This window comes from Clarias gariepinus, chromosome 26, assembly GCF_024256425.1.
Source record: "Clarias gariepinus isolate MV-2021 ecotype Netherlands chromosome 26, CGAR_prim_01v2, whole genome shotgun sequence".
Lineage (NCBI taxonomy): Eukaryota > Metazoa > Chordata > Actinopteri > Siluriformes > Clariidae > Clarias > Clarias gariepinus.
The window spans coordinates 854,674-877,302 of record NC_071125.1 but is presented as its reverse complement, the minus strand read 5'-3'; the positions used below and the strand labels follow the sequence as shown (position 1 = coordinate 877,302).

The 22,629-nt window shown below is 39.1% G+C and overlaps 2 protein-coding genes and 1 long non-coding RNA gene across 3 annotated transcripts in view; 2 read left to right on the top strand and 1 right to left on the bottom strand.

Moving 5' to 3' along the window:
- LOC128513823 (uncharacterized) overlaps window positions 1-22,629 on the top strand; it is a 179,549-nt gene that overhangs the window by 113,585 nt on the left and 43,335 nt on the right. The gene's annotated exons all lie outside the window — the stretch shown is intronic.
- Window positions 12,577-13,872, top strand: LOC128514036 (uncharacterized). The gene is made up of 5 exons (XR_008356429.1): window positions 12,577-12,700; window positions 12,856-12,943; window positions 13,174-13,228; window positions 13,367-13,500; window positions 13,719-13,872. It is a non-coding gene; the product is annotated as an uncharacterized LOC128514036 (long non-coding RNA).
- Window positions 18,262-20,538, bottom strand: LOC128514033 (uncharacterized). The gene has a single exon (XM_053487672.1). The coding sequence runs from the start codon at window positions 20,471-20,473 to the stop codon at window positions 19,304-19,306; it is 1,170 nt and encodes a 389-aa protein (XP_053343647.1). The 5' UTR covers window positions 20,474-20,538; the 3' UTR covers window positions 18,262-19,303.

Below are 22,629 nucleotides of genomic sequence, written 5' to 3'. Positions count from 1 at the left end.
GGGGTTATATGATCATATTTTCTGGATCTGGTGAGAACCCTAGCGGCTGCATTTTGGACTAACTGAAGCATGTTTATTGAGGATGCAGGACAACCACCTAGTAATGCATTACAATAGTCCAGTCTGGAGGTCATGAATGCATGAACTAGCTTTTCTGCATCAGATACAAATAAGATGCTCCTAAGTTTGGCGATATTTCTAAGATGGAAAAAGGCTGTTTTTGTGATATTGGAAATATGATTTTCAAAGGACAAGTTACTGTCTAATATTACGCCCAGGTCTTTTACTGTCGAGCTAGTAGTAACAGTACATCCTTTTAAACGCAGGCTGAATTGTGAAAGCTGTTGTGTGCTGGTTTTTGGGCCGATGGGTAATATCTCTGTCTTGTCTGAGTTTAGTAAGAGAAAGTTATTGGTCATCCAATCTTTTATGTCCTGGACACACTCGGTTAATCTAGACAATTTAGGTATTTCGCCTGGTTTTGTTGAGATGTATAATTGGGTATCATCAGCATAACAATGGAAACTAATCCCATGTCTTCTAATGATGTTACCCAAGGGAAACATGTATATTGAGAACAGCAGAGGTCCTAAAACTGACCCTTGTGGGACCCCATATTTCACTGGCATTACACCAGACAGTTCTCCATTTAGATCTACAAAATGGTATCAATCAGACAGGTATGATCTAAACCTTCTCTGATTTCTAAATCCTTAAGATGGTTTTTCTAATTGCCATTATCTCTCTAAGAGGATTGGAGATCTGTCAGTCTCCCCATCCTGCCTATACTTTGCCCCTGGGCTAGTCAGGGCCATTTTGCATCCTCACTGAACTATCTTTCGAAAGTTCCATTCTCAACATGCACCCTATTGTTTTTGAAGCCTTCTGTCCTCCACCTTTTACAGCTTCGGAGCAGGAGAGACTTCACTTACTGTGTTTTCCAGTACGTGCTCTTCAGATTTACATCCACCGCATCAGCCAGTGGCGTAAATCAGAGCAACTTTTACATGTTTTGGGGCCACAACCAGGGGGCGGCCGCCTCTACACTGGGTGAGAGATGCTATTGCCCTCTCCTATGAAGCACGTGGGCTCCTTTTACTCTAGGAATCAGGGCTCATTCAACCAGAGGCATCGCCTCATCTATTGCACTAGCAAAAGGTATTCCCCTGCAGCAAGTGTGTGACGCGGAGGGTTGGTCCTCCTCGCACACATTTGTTACATTTATAGACTGGATGTTCATGCTACTCCGGGCCCACGGGTCCTAGAGTTAGCTGCCCAGGCATAGTTCTGAGACCTTCTCGGCCTTGTGCGCACACGCTACACAACCTTGGGGTCCAGACACTTGCAGTGCGGCGGCGTTGGCACTCTCGTTCCCATAGCGTTTTCACGCAGCATAGAGTGTAGCCTTTGAAAGGGAACGTCTTGGGTTACTTTGCTGTAACCCTGTTCCCTGAAAAGGCGGGAACGAGATGCTGCGTCCTAATGCCGCAGTGCCTGCGTGACTGGACGTCCGTTCAGACAAATTAATCTGAGGAATGTTTCCGGTTCACTCCTATTTATAACCCGCACATTTATAACAGGAAGCGTGGATGGTGGAACAGACAGACACTTCTCGTGTGTTCATCCACTTCACAAACAGAAGATGTTCATCTCGAATCCACCTGATGGAGCACCTGCACGTGCCCTGGCAGCCTGAGCATTGGTGTTTTAACACAGAGTCGACATAGCACTTTCAGGAAAAAACACTCTGAAGAGACTCATGGGAGTATGAGCATCACATGGTGCTATCTGTGGTCCAGGTTCCTGTGCAGGCAGGAATCTCAGACTTACTCGTCAGAAATTACATCCTCCGTTGAGTCCAGATGTTGTTCAAAATAACTACGTTCCTCGTCTGAGTCTTGCTCTTCCTCTGATGAGAAAGTACATTCTTCATCGCTGTCCAGAACCATCTGAAGTGCTTCTTCACCCGTGTAGCGTGCCATCATTCAAACGCGCGTGTACATGATTACCTGGCTCACCTCAGTTCATTTTCATATGAAGAGCACGCACACAGGGAGGCGGGATCACATTAACTGTAATGAGTAGATACAGGAGAATCTGTACCACTCCTTACTTTCATATGGATTACATAAAAAATAGATTTTTTTTTTCCGAGTTGAATTGGTAAATGTAAAAGTAGACAATTCAAGCTTTCTATAAATATGTATTTTGTGTCTGTCTGTTATATTTGCGGAGTTTCAGTTCATTTTATTTTTAACATGTGTGCATACAAATAAAAGAAGACACTTTACAGATTCGATTAATATATAGATTTTGTCTGAAAGACAAGATCAAAACTGAAAGTGTAATTTAAGTTCTTATTGGCGTCATCAGGGGAAGATGCCTTAAAACGCATATATGCGTGCGCAGACCCCAGAGGGTTAATGAGTCTCTTAAAGCAGGTTCACATGTATGCAAGGTCAAAAAACACTTTAGTTTTTTCCAAAAATAGATTTAATTTTACTCCATTTCTAACTGATTGGTAAACGATCTGTGTGAAGCAGTTCGAAGATTCAGTCTGTCTAAACCCCTCCTTTCCCTGAGCCCTCACTGCTACAGCGTGTGTCGGAAAATGAAATGCCCATTACCATAACTGAACAACGGCTCTGGAGACCCGTCAATACATAGAAAAGATGGCGTCGGCTTTACTCGACAATTTATCAATTCGAGCTGGAGTCTGACGATGAAACTGTTGAAGTGGCACATCGACAAGAAACTGTTTCGCAAGCACGACTGGAGCAGGACGTTTCTTAGTGGTGAGCACAGAATACAGCGTCTTCTTGACATGACGTAACGTTAATCCACGTGGAAATTGTACTATTTGTGGGCGGGCAAGTTGTTCGCAACGTAGAACGTGGGCGGACATTATGCAAATATGTTACTTAGTGACGTGGATCCGTAACAGAAAAATTGCTAACGACTCGTTTAGGCGAATGTAAGCCTACTCTTTTTTTTAATAGACAAAAACTTTATTTATCGTGCACTGTCAGCGTCACAGATAGTGCATATAGTTTATGTTCACATACAGCTACATTACACACTACATGAAGGATCATATTTGAAAATGCATAATAGGGGCACTTTAAAAAAAGGACTTGTGACTACTGATTTTTTATCCCATAATTAACGTATTAACGTAATTAACGTTATGACAATAGTTTTACCTGTCACTTCTTCTTTTATACAATTTTAGGAACAGCATTTATGTCTCACTTCTCATTTACCTCTGAGCAAAACAGATCAATACACACACACACACACACACACACCAGTTCACCTGCTAAATAGGAGTGATAATGCTGCACTTGATGATTCTGCTCACCGTCTCAGGTATGAAATAAAGAACATTGTTCAGTTTTTAATCTTCTGCTGCCACTAGGACATGGTTAGATTCTTACCTATTTGTGTGTAAGGAATAAACCAGTGTATGTGGTGTGGTTAATAAATACCTTTTGACATTGGAGACTCCTTCCATAAAATTTGTACTTTCTGTGCAAAAAACTTACCATATTAATGATTAGACCAATTTTTTAAATCCATTTCTGTAGACCATCTGCTCTGCAGTGTGACACCATGTCTGGGGGTTTTATAAGAATCATTATGTGCTATTATAAAAGAAAAAAACATCTTTACTATCTAAGCTGCATTTTGTAGTGTAAGCAAAACAATACATCAAATACAAAATTGTAAAATTGACAAAAAAATGTAAACACTTTATTATTTTTTTGTTTCAATCTTCTTAGATTAACTGATTTGTATACACACTTATTTTGCAGGTGTTCTCACTCAGAACAATGTTTGGCTTATGAATTATCCAGATAATCAAATCTGTGCTGTGAGAGGATTCAGTGTCTCCATTTCCTGTAGTTATTATTATACAACAATAAATTTCAGGATTAAAGACACTACTAATTGTGGTCTTGTTTGTGGTTATATTTAAGGCCATCTAGTTCATTAGGGTTTCCCACTAGTTAAATGCCTTAACATAGGTGTCTGTGTGTGTGTGAGTGTGTGTGTGCTCATGTGTGTCTTTGGAGGGGGTTGTTTGTTGGAACATTTAAACTAAAGTGTATGGCTTCTTCAGAACTGTTTTTATCGAAAGAGAGGTTGTTTAATGTTATTTTTTACTTTTAAAATGTGCTTTCACACTTACTTTGCAGGTGTAATAAGTGGACAGTGGGGTGTAGACTATCCAGAGCTGGTTTGTGCTGTGAGAGGATCCAGTGTCTCCATTCCCTGTAGTTATTATTATTATTATGATGCAAACGGAATTCAGGTGATACAGATGCTTTGGTGCTCAAAGAACTCAAATACAAATTATGTGTGTCGTGTCCCTCCGTATGTTTATGACAGCTCATCAAACACCACGTCAGACTTTGAGTACGTTGGAGACGACAAATCAAACTGCACTTTGTTAATCCACAATGTACAGTTCAATTATTCTGGAGTGTACAAATTCAGATTTATAACTAATGTGACTGGTGGCAAATTGACAGGTGAACCTGGAGTGACTCTACAAGTTGAAGGTAAATTTTCATTTTAAAATGAAGTTCTTATCTGTATAAATAACTTTTCCTACCTATAGAACTGCATTAAATTATCTTGCTACCGTAGCATTCCTAATGTTTATTAATCAATACCACATGTTTATCTGTGTGAGAAATCCTGATTGAGTGACGTGGAGTCTTTCCTGCTCTCTGAAAAAGATTTAAAGGTGTCACTAATCAGGCTCAGTGGAAACGGAACCCTTAAACAAGGAGACTCGTTAAATCTGACGTGTGATGTGAACTGCACACACAGTTCCTCACAGTTTGTGTGGTCTAAGAACAACGAGCAGTTAAACACATCAGGACCCGTTCTTCACTTTCCTGCTCTAACCGTGAGGGATTCTGGGAATTACATCTGCACTTGGAAAACCAAGGAGACGTCAGGATCTAAAACCATCAGCCTTCAGGTCGAGGGTGGGTCCGTCTGCTCACAACTGGGTGGGTCCGTCTGCTCACAACACTCATGACTGTATTAGTCCTAAATAATTACTGAAGTAAAATTGTGATTTTTGTTCATTTAAAATTTTTACATGGTAAATAGTGTATTTACTTTTTAACAGGTGAAAAACAACAGACAGTCTGGATCATTGTTTTGGTGACAGTCGGAATGATTTTAATTTTAGTGACTGGAGCTGTGATGTACAACAGGAGGTAAAAATCTGCTTAATTTTTATCTCTCTCACAAGCAGTTGTGCCAAACAGTTAAAAATGGTAATTAACATGTATTTTGTGTCTCATAAACAGGTTTCTGTGTGAGCGCAGGAGTGTCCGCACTGAGCAGCAGAAGGAGGACAGTTCTAATGTTGTTGCGAATGTACAGCACATAAAGGATGATTGTGTTATATATGCAAATTTCCAGCCGCAGAAAAATGATTCTGCTATCTATGATAATGTACCATAACAACAAACTGGGCTCAGATCCAATATTAAAAGACAATCACACACATACGGACTCGTAAGCGTACAGGCCAAAAGTTTGGACACACCTTCACTCATTCAATGTGTTCTCTTTATTTTTATGACTATTTACATTGGTACAGTAGATTCTCACTGAAGGCATCAAAACTATGAATGAACACATGTGGAGTTATGTACTTAACAAAAAAAGGTTAAAAAACTGAAAACATGTTTTATATTCTAGTTTCTTCAAAATAGCCACCCTTTGTTCTGATTACTGCTTTGCACACTCTTGGCATTCTCTTAATGAGCTTCAAGAGATAGTCACCTGAAATGGTTTTCCAACAGTCTTGAAGGAGTTCCCAGAGGTGTTTAGCACTTGTTGGCCCCTTTGCCTTCACTCTGCGGTCCAGCTCAGCCCAAACCATCTCGATTGGGTTCAGGTCCGGTGACTGTGGAGACCTCTTTTTGTTAGGTACATAACTGTACATTTGTTCATTCATAGTTTTGATGCCTTCAGTGAGAATCTACCAATTTAAATGGTCATGAAAATAAAGAAAACACATTGACAGATAGATGAGAAGGTGTGTCCAAACCTTTGGCCTGTACTGTATACAATTTCCCTTTGGGATAAATAAAGTAATCTCTATCTATACATCTATCCATCCATCCATCCATCCATTGTAATTGAAAAATAACATTTTAATCATGTATTAATTCTGATATTTGTAGTAATTGTGCCACATAGACTGTAGAAGCTTTAAAACTGACTGATGAAACATAGGAAGACAAGACAGAGAACAGAACAGAAACAAGTTGTAGTTGTTATTGAATAAATGATAAGGCAAAGACATCTGGTCTGGGTCAGATAAAGAGTCGTGAGTTTGAATGTAGAAACTTCATGTACGGGGCGTTGATTATGTTGCCATCTTCCAGCATGTCTTCTCTCTGTGAGCTGAAAAAATAAAAGCATGCAGCATACATACTTGCAGTGTATTGCATATAAACTAAATTTAATAATGTTATAAAACAAGGTTGGCCACCTGCTATGTGAATGCCCCACGGAGCCATGGATGACGCCATGTGGTTTGATTCCCTGCCAATTGCTAAACCCAGCCACTGGATGCAGTGCCGGTTCCAAGCCCAGGTAACATGAATGAGTTACATCAGGAAGGGAATCCTCCAGGGTCCAGGTTCGGTTTCTGTCTCTGTGTGCATGGAGTTTGCAAGTACTCCAGTGCCCTTCCAGAGTCCAAAGACATGCAGATTAGACTTATTGGTATTTCTGAATTGCCCGTAGTGTGTAAATGAGTGCGTGTATGTGTGTGTGCTCTGCGATGGATTGGCACCCTGTCCAGGGTGTACACCGCCTTGTGCCATAATTCTTTTGGGATAGGGTCCAGGCCCCCTGCGACCCTAAATACAGAAAAAGGCGGTATAGGCAATGAGTGAGTACACCATATTAATAGCTATTTTATAGACAGTTTTCATGTGTTCTTCAAGAAGAAATGTACCGGTTTTGTGTATTCTAGAAATTACTTTAAACTCTGATGTAATGTCTATTTTTACACACACACATACACGCACACACACACACACACACCATACTATGGAGATGTTTTGGGATTGTGTGGGAAAAAAAAATACAGTATATATAGTTTTTACAAACAGAGTGACTTCCCTTTGGTTTCAAGCCAGCCACTTGCAAAAGATTAATGATTTTGAAGGTAATTAATATCAATTTCATATGTAGGTTAAAACACAGTCTTTAACTGAGTGTGTAGGAGGCTTAAAACTTGGCCAGTAACAGCCAAACTGCTACAAGGCAGTGGCGGCCGGCCCATCGGGGGCGCTGGGGCACCGCCCTCCCTGATAAGAGGGGCTAAAAATGTAAAATATATTTTTACAAATTAAGTTTTTAAATTCGGTTTACCCACCAGTTTGTGCCTACATGCGATATGAATAACATATACAACATTTCCCACCTAGTGACATTCATTCACCAGTGAATTTCCACAGACAGACTTGTATCGTTACTGTCATGTCCTGAGTGCAGACAAATAGCCAGTCATGTAGCTGTTGCTAGGGTAAATTAATAAAAATGCGGCCAATCAGTTTCTCAGAATTTTATGGTCTTGGGGCGCTGAAAATTCTGCCCCAAGCAGCGGAAAATACCGCAAGATTTAAGTTTTTTTTTCTTTTGAGGCGCGGCTAATCAGAGTAATGATGGCGAACTTAACGAGCGAAGAGCAGTTTCCACCAAATTCGGTAAGATCCTTATTAATATACCCGTTTTAGACTGTTGTGTTAAATTGCATTTTTAAAACTGTTTTTCTTGAACCACTTTGAGATGCAACTTTGCTTGGAAAGTGATCCAGCTGATCATACCCTTTGATGTTGATTATTGTATTTGATACTCTCTTAAGAATACATGGCGTATTATACAATGGAAATTTGTTCATTTACTTTATCTGTGAAACTGATGATTTTGAGGAGGAGATTAAATCATTACTGTTAATTGTAATCATCGTCTGACTGTTGATTTTAATTCTTATATTGGACTAAGCAAAGAAATATTTTGTCACATCAGCCCCACCAGGAAAAATTTTCACCAGCCGCCACTGCTACAAGGCTAAGGTAGAGTTTGATGTCACAGGTCATTCATTTGGGCAAGACTAAGAACAACAACATGATAGTTTTACTGCATCAGCGTAGTCTCTACCAGGCCACAATTTCAACCTTATACAGCGTCAGTGGATCAGACTAATATAAATATATATAAAAAAGGTTTTGCCAGCTGGTATGTAATGCTGGTGTTATTTTATTTTATCAATTAACTCTTGTCACCTGTTGAAACAGTCTTTTATAATTATTGATTATTCACTCTAAGCCGATGAATGGATGAATTGGGAGACATGATTTTTGATTCTTTACAATAAACATAATTCTCCCACAAGACGCAAGGCTTAACATTGCATTAACTGGATAAATCAATATTTTTAACTAATCTCTTAAATGAATGAATGAATGAAGTACATTTTTAGCAACCACCTTTTTACCACCTCCTGATATAATTGATACAACCTTTATTTAAAGCTTTAAAATGTTTTAAAATTTCAAAAACTCTATTTTGGTTTGTATTGTAGACATTAGTGTTTATATGAGAAATACAAACTTTTATCCCAGTACCTCTCATGATTTGAATTATTGTAGAGAAATCATATTGTAAGAAATAATCTGAAGAGACTGTTTGTGAAGCTGTTTAATGAAACCTATAAATGACACCCGCTCTCTGGCTCAGTGACGGCACCAAAGCAAATTTGCAATTATTCAGCTTTAATCCATTACTGTATGTTATACACATTTGAGCTGCTAATATTTATTTATATATATATATATATATATATATATATATATATATATATATATATATATATATATAAGCCAAATCTGGTGGCATTCAGGTATATCAGAATACTCTGTGACCCATAGAAACATCTATTCTCCAAATTAAAAACTCTGACTGTCTTGCTTGACATGTAATATGTGTTTATAAATATGATAAAGTGGTTAGCTGTGTTATTTTTGGTGAAGTTTATTAATGAAACATTATGAAAAAAAGTAATAACTTACATGTGCATCCTGTTCCTGTACCTAAGTAGGTAAAACTTCATTTCTGTTGTAATTTACTCAGATTGCGCAAAAGGTGTGTAAAGCTGAGCTATTCGAGGGCTATTGAGGGCTGTGATTGGTTGAATGGTGAGGTTGCATCTGATTGGCCAAAGAGCACGACTGACATATTTTTGTACACACACACAAATTGAAGGATATTCACACACGTAAGTCGATTTTCACATGCACAGTCCATGATGCACTCGTATGTTACTCAGTTGTACATATGTAAATTGTATTTTGCATTTGTGAAATGTATGATATATATATATATATAGCATTTGGGCGTAAACAGAATGAGAACATGGATCAATCATGCCTTGTTGCCACTGTGCAGGCTGGTGGTGGTGCTGTAATGGTGTGAGGGATGTTTTCTTGGCACACTTTCCACAGTTACCAGATCTCAACCCAATAGAGCATCTTTGGGATGTGGTGGAACGGGAGCAAAATAGGCAGAATTCTTTTTTTTATTATTTTTTTGTGCGAGTTTTTTTGTTGTGAATATATATTTTTTTGACACACGTAAATGAAGATACACATGTGTGCATCGTGTCTTTTGTGTGAATCATTTATGAGACTGACCGGCTTTCATAATAAAACAGTACAAAATGTTTAGCGTAAATAACAGTAATGTGCAGTAGAATGTGAGAAGTACTTGAAGGATTGCTGTACTGTTTATGGGGGTGATGTGTCTGAGGAAAGAAACTGTTCTTGTGCCTGGTAGTTTTGGTATAAGTTCTGTAACACCTGCCAGAAGGGATGTGTTGTGTCCAGGGTGTGAGGAGTCTGTAGTGATTTCTCATGGCTGTTTCCTGCGTTATGTAAAGTACAAGTCATGGAGAGGGGGCAGGGGAGTCAAATGATTTTTTTCTTTTGTTTTTAATGTTTGATGGCGCTGCTTTAAACCAGACAGTGATGGATGTGCACAGGACTGCAGTATAGACTTGACATGTCCACAGTTTTGAGTGTTTTCAAATCCAGATTATTCTTACTACACTTGCAGATATGCAGACCCTTCGCCATCCAAAGAGTCCAATAAGAGTAGTGTCATCTGCAAACTTCAGGGGTTTCACAGCTTAACAGTATATAGGGAGAATAGCAGTGGGAAGAGGGCACATCCCTGGGGAGCACCAGTGCTGACTGCTGATACACTATAACTAACTCCTCCCAGCCTGATGTGCTGCTTCCACCCTGTCACATTTGTCATAGATTTTCAAAACTAAAAGAATGCTAAATAAAGAAATTAACCTGGAGGTTTCACTAGGTTTAAAATCACCCAGAGATCTTAACAGCACACACATGACATTTTTTAAAAAATATGTTTATGTTGAGCATCTGAACAAACCTGAACATGAGTGAGCTGTTACTAAATAGTATAAGTGAGAACAGTATAATTTATAAACCTGTGATTGGCTGCTGCTCTACTGTCTGTCCTGCTGTTACATAAAACTAATCAACACCTTCTGACCATCAGAAACCAGACTTTACCAGCGCTGTGTAATAACACTAATGTACATCTTTTCCATTACAGTTTGTTAAAATGTTGCTTAACCTGGGTAAACTTCTTCTTTTTATTATTTTCCAGGAACACATTTTACTTCTTAGTTATTTGCATGTCAGTGAGCTGAGTGTACACACAGACCCGAAGCTGATCACAGCCTCATTGTTAACAGCAGGGATGGAGACGCTTTACCTGGTTACGATCCTACTCACACTTTCTGGTATGAAACCTTCATTTCACACTTCAACACAGTTTTTATCCATAATTACTGATCAGTGTTGTGTGTTTTTCACTGTTTGTTGGTTCATGATGTAGTGTGTACTGGATTATATACAGACACAAACATAGTTACATATTCAATTGTGTCTGATTAAAGACTTCTAATGATCGTCTTGTTTTTTAAAAATCTTCTAAAATTTATTTAAATCTGTTACTAGTACATTACAAAAATGCTCCTGTAATAAATCTTGGCTGCTTTTGAAAGTCAAAGACACACTGATTAATGAGAGACAACGCCTAATGTAATGCATTATGTCATGCTGTAGCTTGTATGTGCTGTACTGCTCATGACTTGGCGAACCAAGATCCCTTTTTAGATCATCTGTGTCATGCACTGAGATTTAATACTGGTTAAATATGATATAAGTGTGTGTGTGTTTGAATGTGCACATGCATGTGTGTTTGTGTGAATGTGTGTGTGTGTGTGTGTGTGTGTGTGTGTGTGTTTGTGTTTGAATGTGTACATGCATGTGCACATTCAAACACGTGTGTGTGTGTGTGTGTGTGTGTGTGTGGTGAGGAGTTATAACCTTTAAACAAAAGTATATGACTTCCTTTAAACTTTTGTTCTTAAAAGAGATGTTTTTTCGAACTCTAAATAGAAAATTTAAACATGAAATAAAATCTGGTTTTATACTTATTTTGCAGATGTTCTTACTCAGAACACTAACACTCAAGACTGGCGTGTGATCAATCCAGGGTCAGTGTGTGCTGTGAGAGGATTCAGTGTCTCCATTCCCTGTAGTTATTATTATCCAACATCAAATCCCATTCAGGTGACAAATGCTTTGGTGCTCAATGAACTCAAACACAGATTATGGGTGTCGTGTCCTTCCATATGTTTATAACAGCTCATCAAACACCAAGTCAGACTATGAGTATGCTGGAGATAACACATCAAACTGCACTTGTACAGTTCAGTTATTCTGGAGAGTACAAATTCAGATTTATAACTAATGTGACCGGTGGCAGATGGACAGGACAACCTGGAGTGACTCTACAAGTTGCAGGTAAATTATATAGTTAACTAAAAACTACAATAAAATATTATTTATGTGTATGAAATAATGAACTTTCCATGCAATCGTTACTAATGAGCTGGAATATTATAAAATTTTAATTAGATAATTTAAATTACAGAGTTAGCACTGTCGCCTTGCACCTCCAGGGCTCGGGTTCGATTCCCGGCCGGGTTTAATTCCCGTCTCTGTGTGCATGGAGTTTGCATGTTCTCCCCGTGCTTGGTGGGTTCCCTAAGGGTACTCCGGTTTCCTCCAACAGTCCAAAGATATGCAGGTTAGGGTAATCGGTGTTCCCAAAATTGCCCGTAGTGTGTGAATAGGTGTGTGGCCTATGATGGATTGGCACCCTGTCCAGTCTGTACCCTGCCTTGTGCCCTAAGCCGCCTGTGATAGACTCCAGGTCAACGCGCCTTAATACAGAATAAAGTGGTATAGAAGATTAGTGAGTGAGTACAGAACATGAATAATGGGCATACTGTTACAGGAAACTAATACAGCCTGAATTTAATTGATTATTTTTTTATAACTGCACATCCTAAAGTGTATTATTCCTCTTATATCACAGCAATTTGTTTGTTTGTTTAATGGACGGTTTGTGTGGTCTAAGAACAACGAGCAGTTAAACACATCAGGACCCGTTCTTCACTTTCCTGCTCTAACCGTGAGGGATTCTGGGAATTACACCTGCACTTGGAAAACCAAGGAGACGTCAGGATCTAAAACCATCAGCCTTCAGGTCGAGGGTGGGTCCGTCTGCTCACAACACTCATGAATGTCTTAATATAAGGCTGTCTTGAATGATTTTGTAATTAAATAATTAAAAAAAAATACATTATGACGTCCCCTTACACACTTAATAAACACGGTTAGTTAAATACTATTGATTTCTTTTTAACAGGAGATTTTGCCCAGTGGAAAATCTGGATCATTGTTTTGGTGATTGTTGTTGTGATAGCGATCGTAGCAGCTGTCGTTTTCTACTGGAGGTAAGACTCCGCATGCTTGACTAAACCTGACTGGTGACGTGATTCAGTATTTAATATGAGTAAGATTGTTCTGATGGATAAATCAAAACACTACAGTTGATTTTGGGAAAAGCTGCCATGGTAGGCAGGACATTGGTTTGTGTTAAGGAAAACTGCAGAGTTAATGTTTTTTAAATACGTATATTCTAAAAGCTGTACGTGTACACTCTGTGTTTTTTTGTTTCGGTTAGGGAAAGAGGAAAAGCTCAGGATCAAAACTGTGGGAAAACTACAGAGAAAGCTTGGGTATGACCTTAAAAAAATAAATTACAAACTCAGCACTGGACACTCAAGGGGTTTCTGTGTTCAGTCACAGCGATAACATGAGTGTGAACACAAGAACACTACAAGTGATGGTGATAATTGTATGTCTTATATTACTAGGTTGAAGAAAACACACATTATATACAGATAAAACCAGAGCTAAACCACTCTCCTCGGCTGGGTGAGGAAACATTGCACAAAGAGGAAGTGACTTATGCGTCTGTGCGTATTAAAGCCAAAGAACAAAAGCAAGGGTAAGAGCTAATACATATACTAATCACCTAAAATATGTGATTCTCTACAAACTATTGTGGAAAACTCAGATTTGGGGGATTAATAGAGAATTATGAAAATCAGCACTTTATTATGTATGTATTTTAATTCTCTAAATTTACAAGGCACAATTCTGTTAAATATTATATTTAACAATTTATAACAAAAAAATGTGTGTGTTCTGTGATTTGGGTTACAGGTGTGTCCACACTGAACAACAGAAAGAGGACGACAGTGTTATCTACAGCAGTGTCATAAAATCTGATCACAATCTAAAAAAACTGTTATCCTGAATTCTGTAAATCGCACATACATGTTGGTAGAGTAACACGTTCTTAACATAAAGATGCTGCTCAACATCATCTCCATCACGATCCATCTCCATCTTAAGTTAAGTTAGGTTAAGCCTTTAGTGAAATTATTTCTTCGCATATCCCTGCGTAACTGGGGTTAGCCAAGATTCAGCGTCCCTGGAGCAGATAGTGTTAAGGGCCTTGCTCAAGGGCCCAATAATGGCAACTTTTATATATATATATATTTTTTTTAATGAATTGTAGAATTATTTATGAAAACCTTAAACATTTGTTCACTATAGTATGGTTATAAGAAACATAGCTTTTTGACGAGTAAACCAAAAGAAGCTAATCTGTATCTTAGAAATCCGCGATCTTTCAGTAGATATTATTCGTTTAAGTATGTAAAGCTGACAAATCTTTAGTAAAACACATTTGTAACCCTAACTAATGATAAATCATTGAGTCACTGCTTGAAACCTCAGGAAGAGGTCAGAAAAGATCTGAAGTTTGTTGAGAAACAGAAACTTTTAGAAAGTCTTTTAAATAGCTAAGAACAGTTTTTTCTTCCTAGAAATTACATTGTTTTTTAAATAAGAGTTATGTAAATTTCCTATGTGTTTAAATGCAACATTAATGTAGTTCTTGGATTTCAGACATTAGTGTGTAGAAATGCTTTACAGCAGATTTCTCCATGTACAGGATTTACACAGCAGCGGCTAGCATTAGCATTAGTAACTAAACTGATTCAGTCTATTGACTTGTTGACTTTCATGTTAATAAAGTAATTTCTTAGAAATGTTGGGTTACTGCTGTACAATAATTAAATGCCATTTTATCATCATTAGCCTTTTTTTCCGTTCCGTCTGATCTATTTTAACTTTTAAAAAGTTATGAATGTGACAAATATAGGGATCCATGACGTGAATAAACCACAACGCCCACACGTTACTACACTAAGCTAAACCCGGAAGTTGAATCATCAATGTAGTTTAAAATGTCAATCAGAAAATCAGACTACATTATCTAAAACCCAAAAATAAACCAAAATAAGCATTAATGATAAAAAATAAATAAGTAAATAAAATATATTTAAAAACATTTTAAACAACTAAAAACCCATTTTCTTCACAAAGCTTTTACTCAAGTGAGTCCATGATTACGTGACGTTTATGAACGAGGACGAAAATTACTTACTAAAGTTTTTCTTCACATTTTAATATACATTTGCCCGAACTCTCACAGTCTTGTTTTTTTTGTATCCTAACTAAATTACGTGATAAACACAATGAATTAATCAGTTAAACTGCTAATTACTGCAAAAAATGGATCAGTAACAAAACACTGAACATCAGTACCAAAACACAACATAACATAATATCAGAGCTACTGTAGTGTGACCGTTCTTGATCTGGAAGGCTTAGGCAGCAACTCAAGCACAAACTCAGAAATCTCTCATAATGTTTTTTTTATTTTGACATCAGCAGGTACCAAACAAGATTTCAGCAGGTTAACTTTCCAGTTGAATTAGAGCAGGGTAAGATGAGAACAAAGGTAACAGACAATTGGCTTCTAACCCAACAGAAACGCTGTTTGCCTACAGGGGGGAAAAAACCCAAAACAAACAAAAAAAAGATCTCTCTCGTTTGACTCAACAATGTAAGCTATATAGTTGAGGCCCCTCCTCTCCAATTCAAATAAGCCAATAACAGCAAATCTTACTTTTGATTGACAACTCCATTATACATAAATTTTCACTCAATAATTTGCATGATCTTCATTATCATTATACAAACATTACATTATACATTTTCTCAAACTCTCTTTTCAGAAAGATAATACCGAGAAATTCAAAAGACAAACATTTTAAATACATTTTCAAATTCTCAGAGACTAGACTCCACCCCCCCCACATGGATGACATGTATAGGGCTTCCTGTTTGCGGGCCGGCCCCTCCTATTTCACAGGAAAAGGTAAGACAAAGAAAACAATGAATATCAAGCAAAAATACTATTTTAACTAACAATGTCTTTTAGAAATACCACCACTTTACAGGAGCAAATGAAAGGCAGTCACACTGGAATGTGCACCTTCCATGGGACTGTAAAAAAAAAACAATAAAATTAATAAAAATTGTTTCAAACACAACTTGGTGAGACCATTATTTCATGTTCAACATACTCCATGTATCACATTTCTCCCTACTACCCCTTCTGGGCATTGTTAGTCACTTAAGCGGGATAGGTAATCTGCAATTAAATTCTTCTTACCTGGACAATGCTCAATGGTGAACTTATAAGGTTGCAGAGCCAAGCACCAGCGCAGTATTCGAGAGTTATTATTTTGCATCGATTGCATCCATTTTAATGATCGATGATCCGTTTGCAGAGTAAATTCCCTTCCGAGCAGATAGTATCTTAGAGAGTCCACAGCCCATTTAATTGCCAAACCCTCTTTTTCCACCGTTGAATATCGTCTCTCTCTTTCAAAGAGTTTCCTGCTCAGAAACAACACAATGGCTGCTCATTCCCCAACTCTCCTTGGGCCAATACTGCTCCCAGTCCAACATCTGAGGCATCCACCTGCACAAGAAATCTGCCAGAGAAATCAGGGCTTTGCAGAATTGGTTCTTGACACAACAACTGCTTCAGGGCTTCAAAAGCCTCTTGACACTCCCTTGTCCAGTGAAATTTAGAGGGACTCTTTTTGGTCAATTCTGTTAATGGGAAGGCCAGAGATGAAAAGTGGGGAATAAATCGTCCGTACCAGCCGATTAAACCCAAAAATGATCTTACTTGCCTTTTTGTTTGTGGCTGTGGGATATTTTGAATGGCTTTAAGCTTTTCCACTTGGGGTTTGACTTTGCCACGACCCAGAAGATACCCCAGATACTTCACTTCCACCTGTGCCCATGAACATTTAGAGGAATTAATAGTGAGCCCAGCTTTTTGAAGTCTTTTCAGTATGTCAGAAAGATGTTCAAGGTGTTCTTGCCATGACTGACTATAAATGATCACATCATCCAAATATGCTGCAGCATATTGATCACATCCAGACAATATCCCATCCATTAGTCTTTGAAAAGTTGCTGGGGCTCCATGTAACCCAAAAGGCATTACAGTATACTGGTATAACCCAGTAGGGGTCCGGAAAGCAGTGTAGGGTCTGCAAGATGGTTCAAGTGGTACTTGCCAGTATCCCTTGCATAAGTCAAGTGTGGTCATGTAATGTGCTTTACCGAGTCTTTCAATGAGTTCATCTATACGTGGCATTGGATAAGAATCAAAGCAAGACACACTATTTAACTTCCGAAAATCTGTGCAAAACCTCACCCCCCCATCCTTCTTAGGTACCAGGAGAATAGGACTTGACCATTCAGACTGAGAGGGCTCTACGATTCCCATCTCCAACATCATCCTCACCTCGGTCTTCAACTTCTCCACCATCTTTTCAGGAACTCTGTAAGGTTTCTGTCGGATTGGGGTAAAATCTTTCAAGATGATATTATGGGTGAGAACTTGTGTCAGCCCCGGTTTTTCTTGAAACAGTGATGAGAAGGATTGACGTACCTTCATTAGCTGTTGTTGTTGCTGATCACTTAAGTGAGAATAGTCACCAGGAACGTCCTCTAAATGTCGTACTGGTTCCATTTCCTCGTCTTCTGCTTCCTCAACAACAGCCTGAACCATCATTGCCACGCGATTCTCGTTCTCAACAGTCCGGTCTTTAAACTTCCTCAACAAGTTAACATGTAAGATCTGCGTGGAACGTTTTCTTTCTGGACACAGAATTTCATAAGTTACAGGGCCCAACTTTCGCTTGACCAGATAGGGCCCTTGCCATTTGGCCAACAACTTGCAAGTACCTGAAGGTAAAAGTACCAGTACTTTTTGCCCGGGTTGCAATTCTCTTTCTCTAGCATGTTTATCGTACCATACCTTCTGCTTCTTTTGAGCCTCCTGCAGATTTTCTTGAGCCATGCTCTTGAAGTTCTCCAGTTTATCCCTCATCTGCAAGATGTATGAAGCGACACTGCACTGGGCTGGTTCCTCTGCTGTCCATCCTTCTTTGAGCATGTCCAGGGGACCTCGAACTTGCCTACCATACAACAACTCAAAAGGAGAGAAACCAGTTGAACATTGAGGTACTTCTCGATATGCAAACAAAAGAAAAGGAATCCAATTATCCCAATCACTACCAGTTTCATCGACAAATTTCTTAAGCATGTTTTTTAAAGTACCATTAAAACGTTCAACCAAACCATCTGTTTGAGGGTGGAAAGGAGTGGTCCTAATACCGCTTATTCCTAGTTGCTTATAAAGCAATTTCATCAATTTGGCCATGAAATTGGTTCCCTGATCAGTAATTATTTCAGAAGGAACACCCACCCTTGAAATTAGATCTATCAAACACTTCACAATGTTTTTAACCTGAACGGATCGCAAAGGGTACACTTCAGGGTATCTAGTTGCGTAATCACAGATTACCAACGCAAACTGATTACCTGAGCTACTCTTCACTAAAGGTCCTATTATGTCCATTCCTATGCGATCAAATGGGGTACCAATAATCGGTAGAGGTTTAAGGTAACTTCTGTCGACTTTGTGAACTGGAGCTACCATCTGGCATTGAGAACAGGTCCTACAATATTCTTGTACATCCTGATACAACTTCGGCCAATAAAAGCGTTGACTAATTCGGTCATACGTTTTCTGCTGACCTAAGTGTCCTGACCATGGGATAGTATGACCTAAATGCAAGATCATTTGACGGAGTTTACCAGGTACAACCAATCTGGGATTTCCAGTATCTACTAAATACAGAAGATTGTCTTTAATCATGTACTTATCCCCAACTAGTTTTGGTACACCCACACTTTTCCCATCAATTTCACAAACTTTTTGAAACAGAGGCTGTAAAGTAAGATCAGATTTCTGCAATTCTCGAAAATTGTCAGGGACTTGCCACTGAGTTTCAACTAAATCTGACGCAGGGCCAGGGAAATTTGGTAGGATATCCTGTGCTTTTTCTTTACCCCTATGTTTTTCTCGCTTTCGCTCTTTTTTGGTTTTCCTAACCTTCCCACCAGGTTCAAACAGATCTGCATGGACATTAGGGAGAGGTTGCAGGCCTTTAGTCTGTGATCTAGTTACCACTGCAGAGTCTCTGTGAATTACATGGACAAGTTCATTTAAAAGTGGAAAATCCTCACCTAGCACCACATCATAGGCTAGCTTATCAACTACACCCACCCTCAGTAAGTACGCCTGACCATCCACAATTATATTCACATCAGCAGTTGGGTAAATCTTTTCTTCGCCATGAACACACCCCAAACTAAGCATTTCTCCATAATTGATTATTTCCCCATTTAGGAAGTTAGACTTCACCAGCGTTTGGGTACTTCCTGTGTCTACGAGAGCCTGAGCCACCTGGCCATTTACTGTTACAGTTACAACATGTCTATGTTTTTCAGGGTGAGTTGACAATTCACATGAAATTTCTTCCCAGGGGTACATAACACATGTGGTTTACCTTAGGTTTTCTCAAGGGACAGACAGATGCCTTATGTCCTGGTTGTTGGCAATAGAAACAGATTAGAGGTCCAACAGTAGTAACAGGTTTCCTTCCCATTAACCCGACATTGCCATTACTAGGTTCCTCCAATTTACCCCTACTCACAGTACCTTTACTCGTCCTGGGTGGTTCCTGATGAGCAGCCACATATCTCTCAGCCAACCTAGCCGCCTCTTCACCAGTCTGAGGTTGATTTTCTTTGACCCAAATCCTTACATCTGGGCGAAGCATTCGAAGATATTGCTCAAGAATGATGGTCTCCCCCATCTGGTCTTTGGTCTTCATTGTTGGTCGCATCCATCTCCCATATAAGCTTTTAATACGATTATAGGTCTCTCTCACGGTCTCTCCAGATGGTACCATGAGACTTCTAAACCGCAGTCGATAGGTCTCCTCTGTCACGTTATACTTGGTCAGAACAGCTGCCTTGATGTCCTCGTAATTGCAGGCTCCTAGCTCATCCATCCCAGCATACGCCTCCAAGGCCTTTCCCGTCAGTAAGGTAACAACTCGAGCAGCCCACTCGTCCACTGGCCAGCCCCACGTTCTTGAAATCCTCTCAAAGCGAACAAAAAAACTCTCCACATCTTCTCCCTCCACAAATTCAGGAATTCGTGGTTCGTGATATCGGCGAAATGAGAGATTCTGCACCTGATTGTTTACATGCATACCTCCAACAGGATGGACTGAAGGGTTGGTTTGGGCGGGGTATGAAAATAGTGCAGGAGGTGTAGAAGATGGTTGCAAAAAAGTTCCTGGTGGGGGTAAAGGGTGGTGGGTATGCTGACTTGCCTGGTCCTCCAATTCCCATTCACTTCTGGGCTTTGGAAGAATAGAAGCCTTCAAGTAATGCAATTCTTCAAAAAGGATTTTCTCTTTTCTCTGTTGCTGCTGCATAAACTGTCTCATTTCATCAAAAAAATCTTGCTCCGACCCCACACTTCCTCCTTTGCCATGAGGGGTACTAACCTTCACCGTCTTAGTTCTCACCACTGGTTCAGTGTCTTCCTCTTGACTGTTTACCACAATAGTAAAGTGGTCTAGGGGTGGATTCACCTCTCTTCCAACAGCACCCAATTCCATTTCTCCAGTGTTCACAGTCTCTACTGCTTCCACAGTATCCTCTTCAGAAAACAGCACTGGGTGGGCTCTTGTGACTCGTTGCGGTACGTGTGCTCTGTCAGCCATCACATTTCTTTTCGTTGTGCTCACCAGCGCCTATTGTTAACCCTCAGAGACGAGATCCCACTGCTGCCACCAATTTGTAGTGTGACCGTTCTTGATCTGGAAGGCTTAGGCAGCAACTCAAGCACAAACTCAGAAATCTCTCATAATGTTTTTTTTATTTTGACATCAGCAGGTACCAAACAAGATTTCAGCAGGTTAACTTTCCAGTTGAATTAGAGCAGGGTAAGATGAGAACAAAGGTAACAGACAATTGGCTTCTAACCCAACAGAAACGCTGTTTGCCTACAGGGGGGGAAAAAACCCAAAACAAACAAAAAAAAGATCTCTCTCGTTTGACTCAACAATGTAAGCTATATAGTTGAGGCCCCTCCTCTCCAATTCAAATAAGCCAATAACAGCAAATCTTACTTTTGATTGACAACTCCATTATACATAAATTTTCACTCAATAATTTGCATGATCTTCATTATCATTATACAAACATTACTTTATACATTTTCTCAAACTCTCTTTTCAGAAAGATAATACCGAGAAATTCAAAAGACAAACATTTTAAATACATTTTCAAATTCTCAGAGACTAGACTCCACCCCCCACATGGATGACATGTATAGGGCTTCCTGTTTGCGGGCCGGCCCCTCCTATTTCACAGGAAAAGGTAAGACAAAGAAAACCATGAATATCAAGCAAAAATACTATTTTAACTAACAATGTCTTTTAGAAATACCACCACTTTACAGGAGCAAATGAAAGGCAGTCACACTGGAATGTGCACCTTCCATGGGACTGTAAAAAAAAAACAATAAAATTAATAAAAATTGTTTCAAACACAACTTGGTGAGACCATTATTTCATGTTCAACATACTCCATGTATCACAGCTACCAATCATTGTATATCATCCACATTACAGAGAAATAAATCTGAGTGGATGACTGAAGCATCACAACTAAAATTCAGTATCAGTGCCTCTACCTTTACAGCAATGCATCCTTACGACCAGCAGGTGTCAGCCGTGTGCGGTGTGAATAAATCTTACTAGGTTTAATAGATACTGTACTGTACATGCTACGTAATCACTGTTACAACCTTAAAACCCACACAGCATTAAATAAAGTGCAGTCTGAACATGCTGATGTTCCGTGAATAGCAGAGACATTATAAATGTCAAGATAAATTAGTTTAATCGTTCAAATCTTAATTTATGCATTTAATATACACACGATCATAAGATGCATTACGTAGTAATGCAGTAGAAAAAATAAAATGAGTAAATAAATAAAAAAAACCTTTAAATTACAGATATGCTCACATTTACTAATATGAAAATAGTCTTACAGATACTGTATACATGCTACCTCTGAACTGTATCTCTGAGAGTCGCACAATCCTGACATGTTAATGATCACATGATTCATATGTAAAATGTTCAGGAGGTTTTTAGACGCTTCACTTATTTTTTAACATGCAGACTTTTTCCAGAGTAGTGCTTCTTTTTTTTTCCCAACATGCATGATTTAGATCATGAGGAAATTCAGCACATGAGGGCCTTTAGAAATACACCTTCAGGTCAGATCATGTGTAAAATAGCTTATGAAGGTCGGTGCTGCCCTGTGCGTGCAGCCTTGTGCTGCTGTCTGTTACAAAACTAGTCTCAAAACTTTTTGATACCACCTCACATACTAGACACTCTACCTTCCCCATATCCAACGCCTTCGTGTGCTTATTCCCTTCAGTGTGGGTAGGCGGAATCGGGACCAGCGCTCTCTAGCTGCAGGGACTGGAGCTGTTTGCCTACATTGGACATTTCCTATCCCCTGTACCCTAATCGTTGCAATGTTTATGTCTTGTGTTTACATGTTTTTATGTGCTCGTTGCTGAGGTATTTTTTGTACCCCTGATCGCACACTGCCCTTTTCGAAGGACAGTCTGGGAGGGGATTTTTTACCCTCGTTATCCTAATGTATGTATTCCTTATTTTCTATGATGGCGCCTGTTAGGTGGCTGCCGTCGTGACTCTGTGGTCGCACAAAATCAGTTCAATGCATATTA

Bases quoted from the DNA above. Each gene is read 5' to 3' on its own strand.
- LOC128514033 (XM_053487672.1), bottom strand. From the start codon at position 20,473: ATGGAATTGGGTGCTGTTGGAAGAGAGGTGAATCCACCCCTAGACCAC.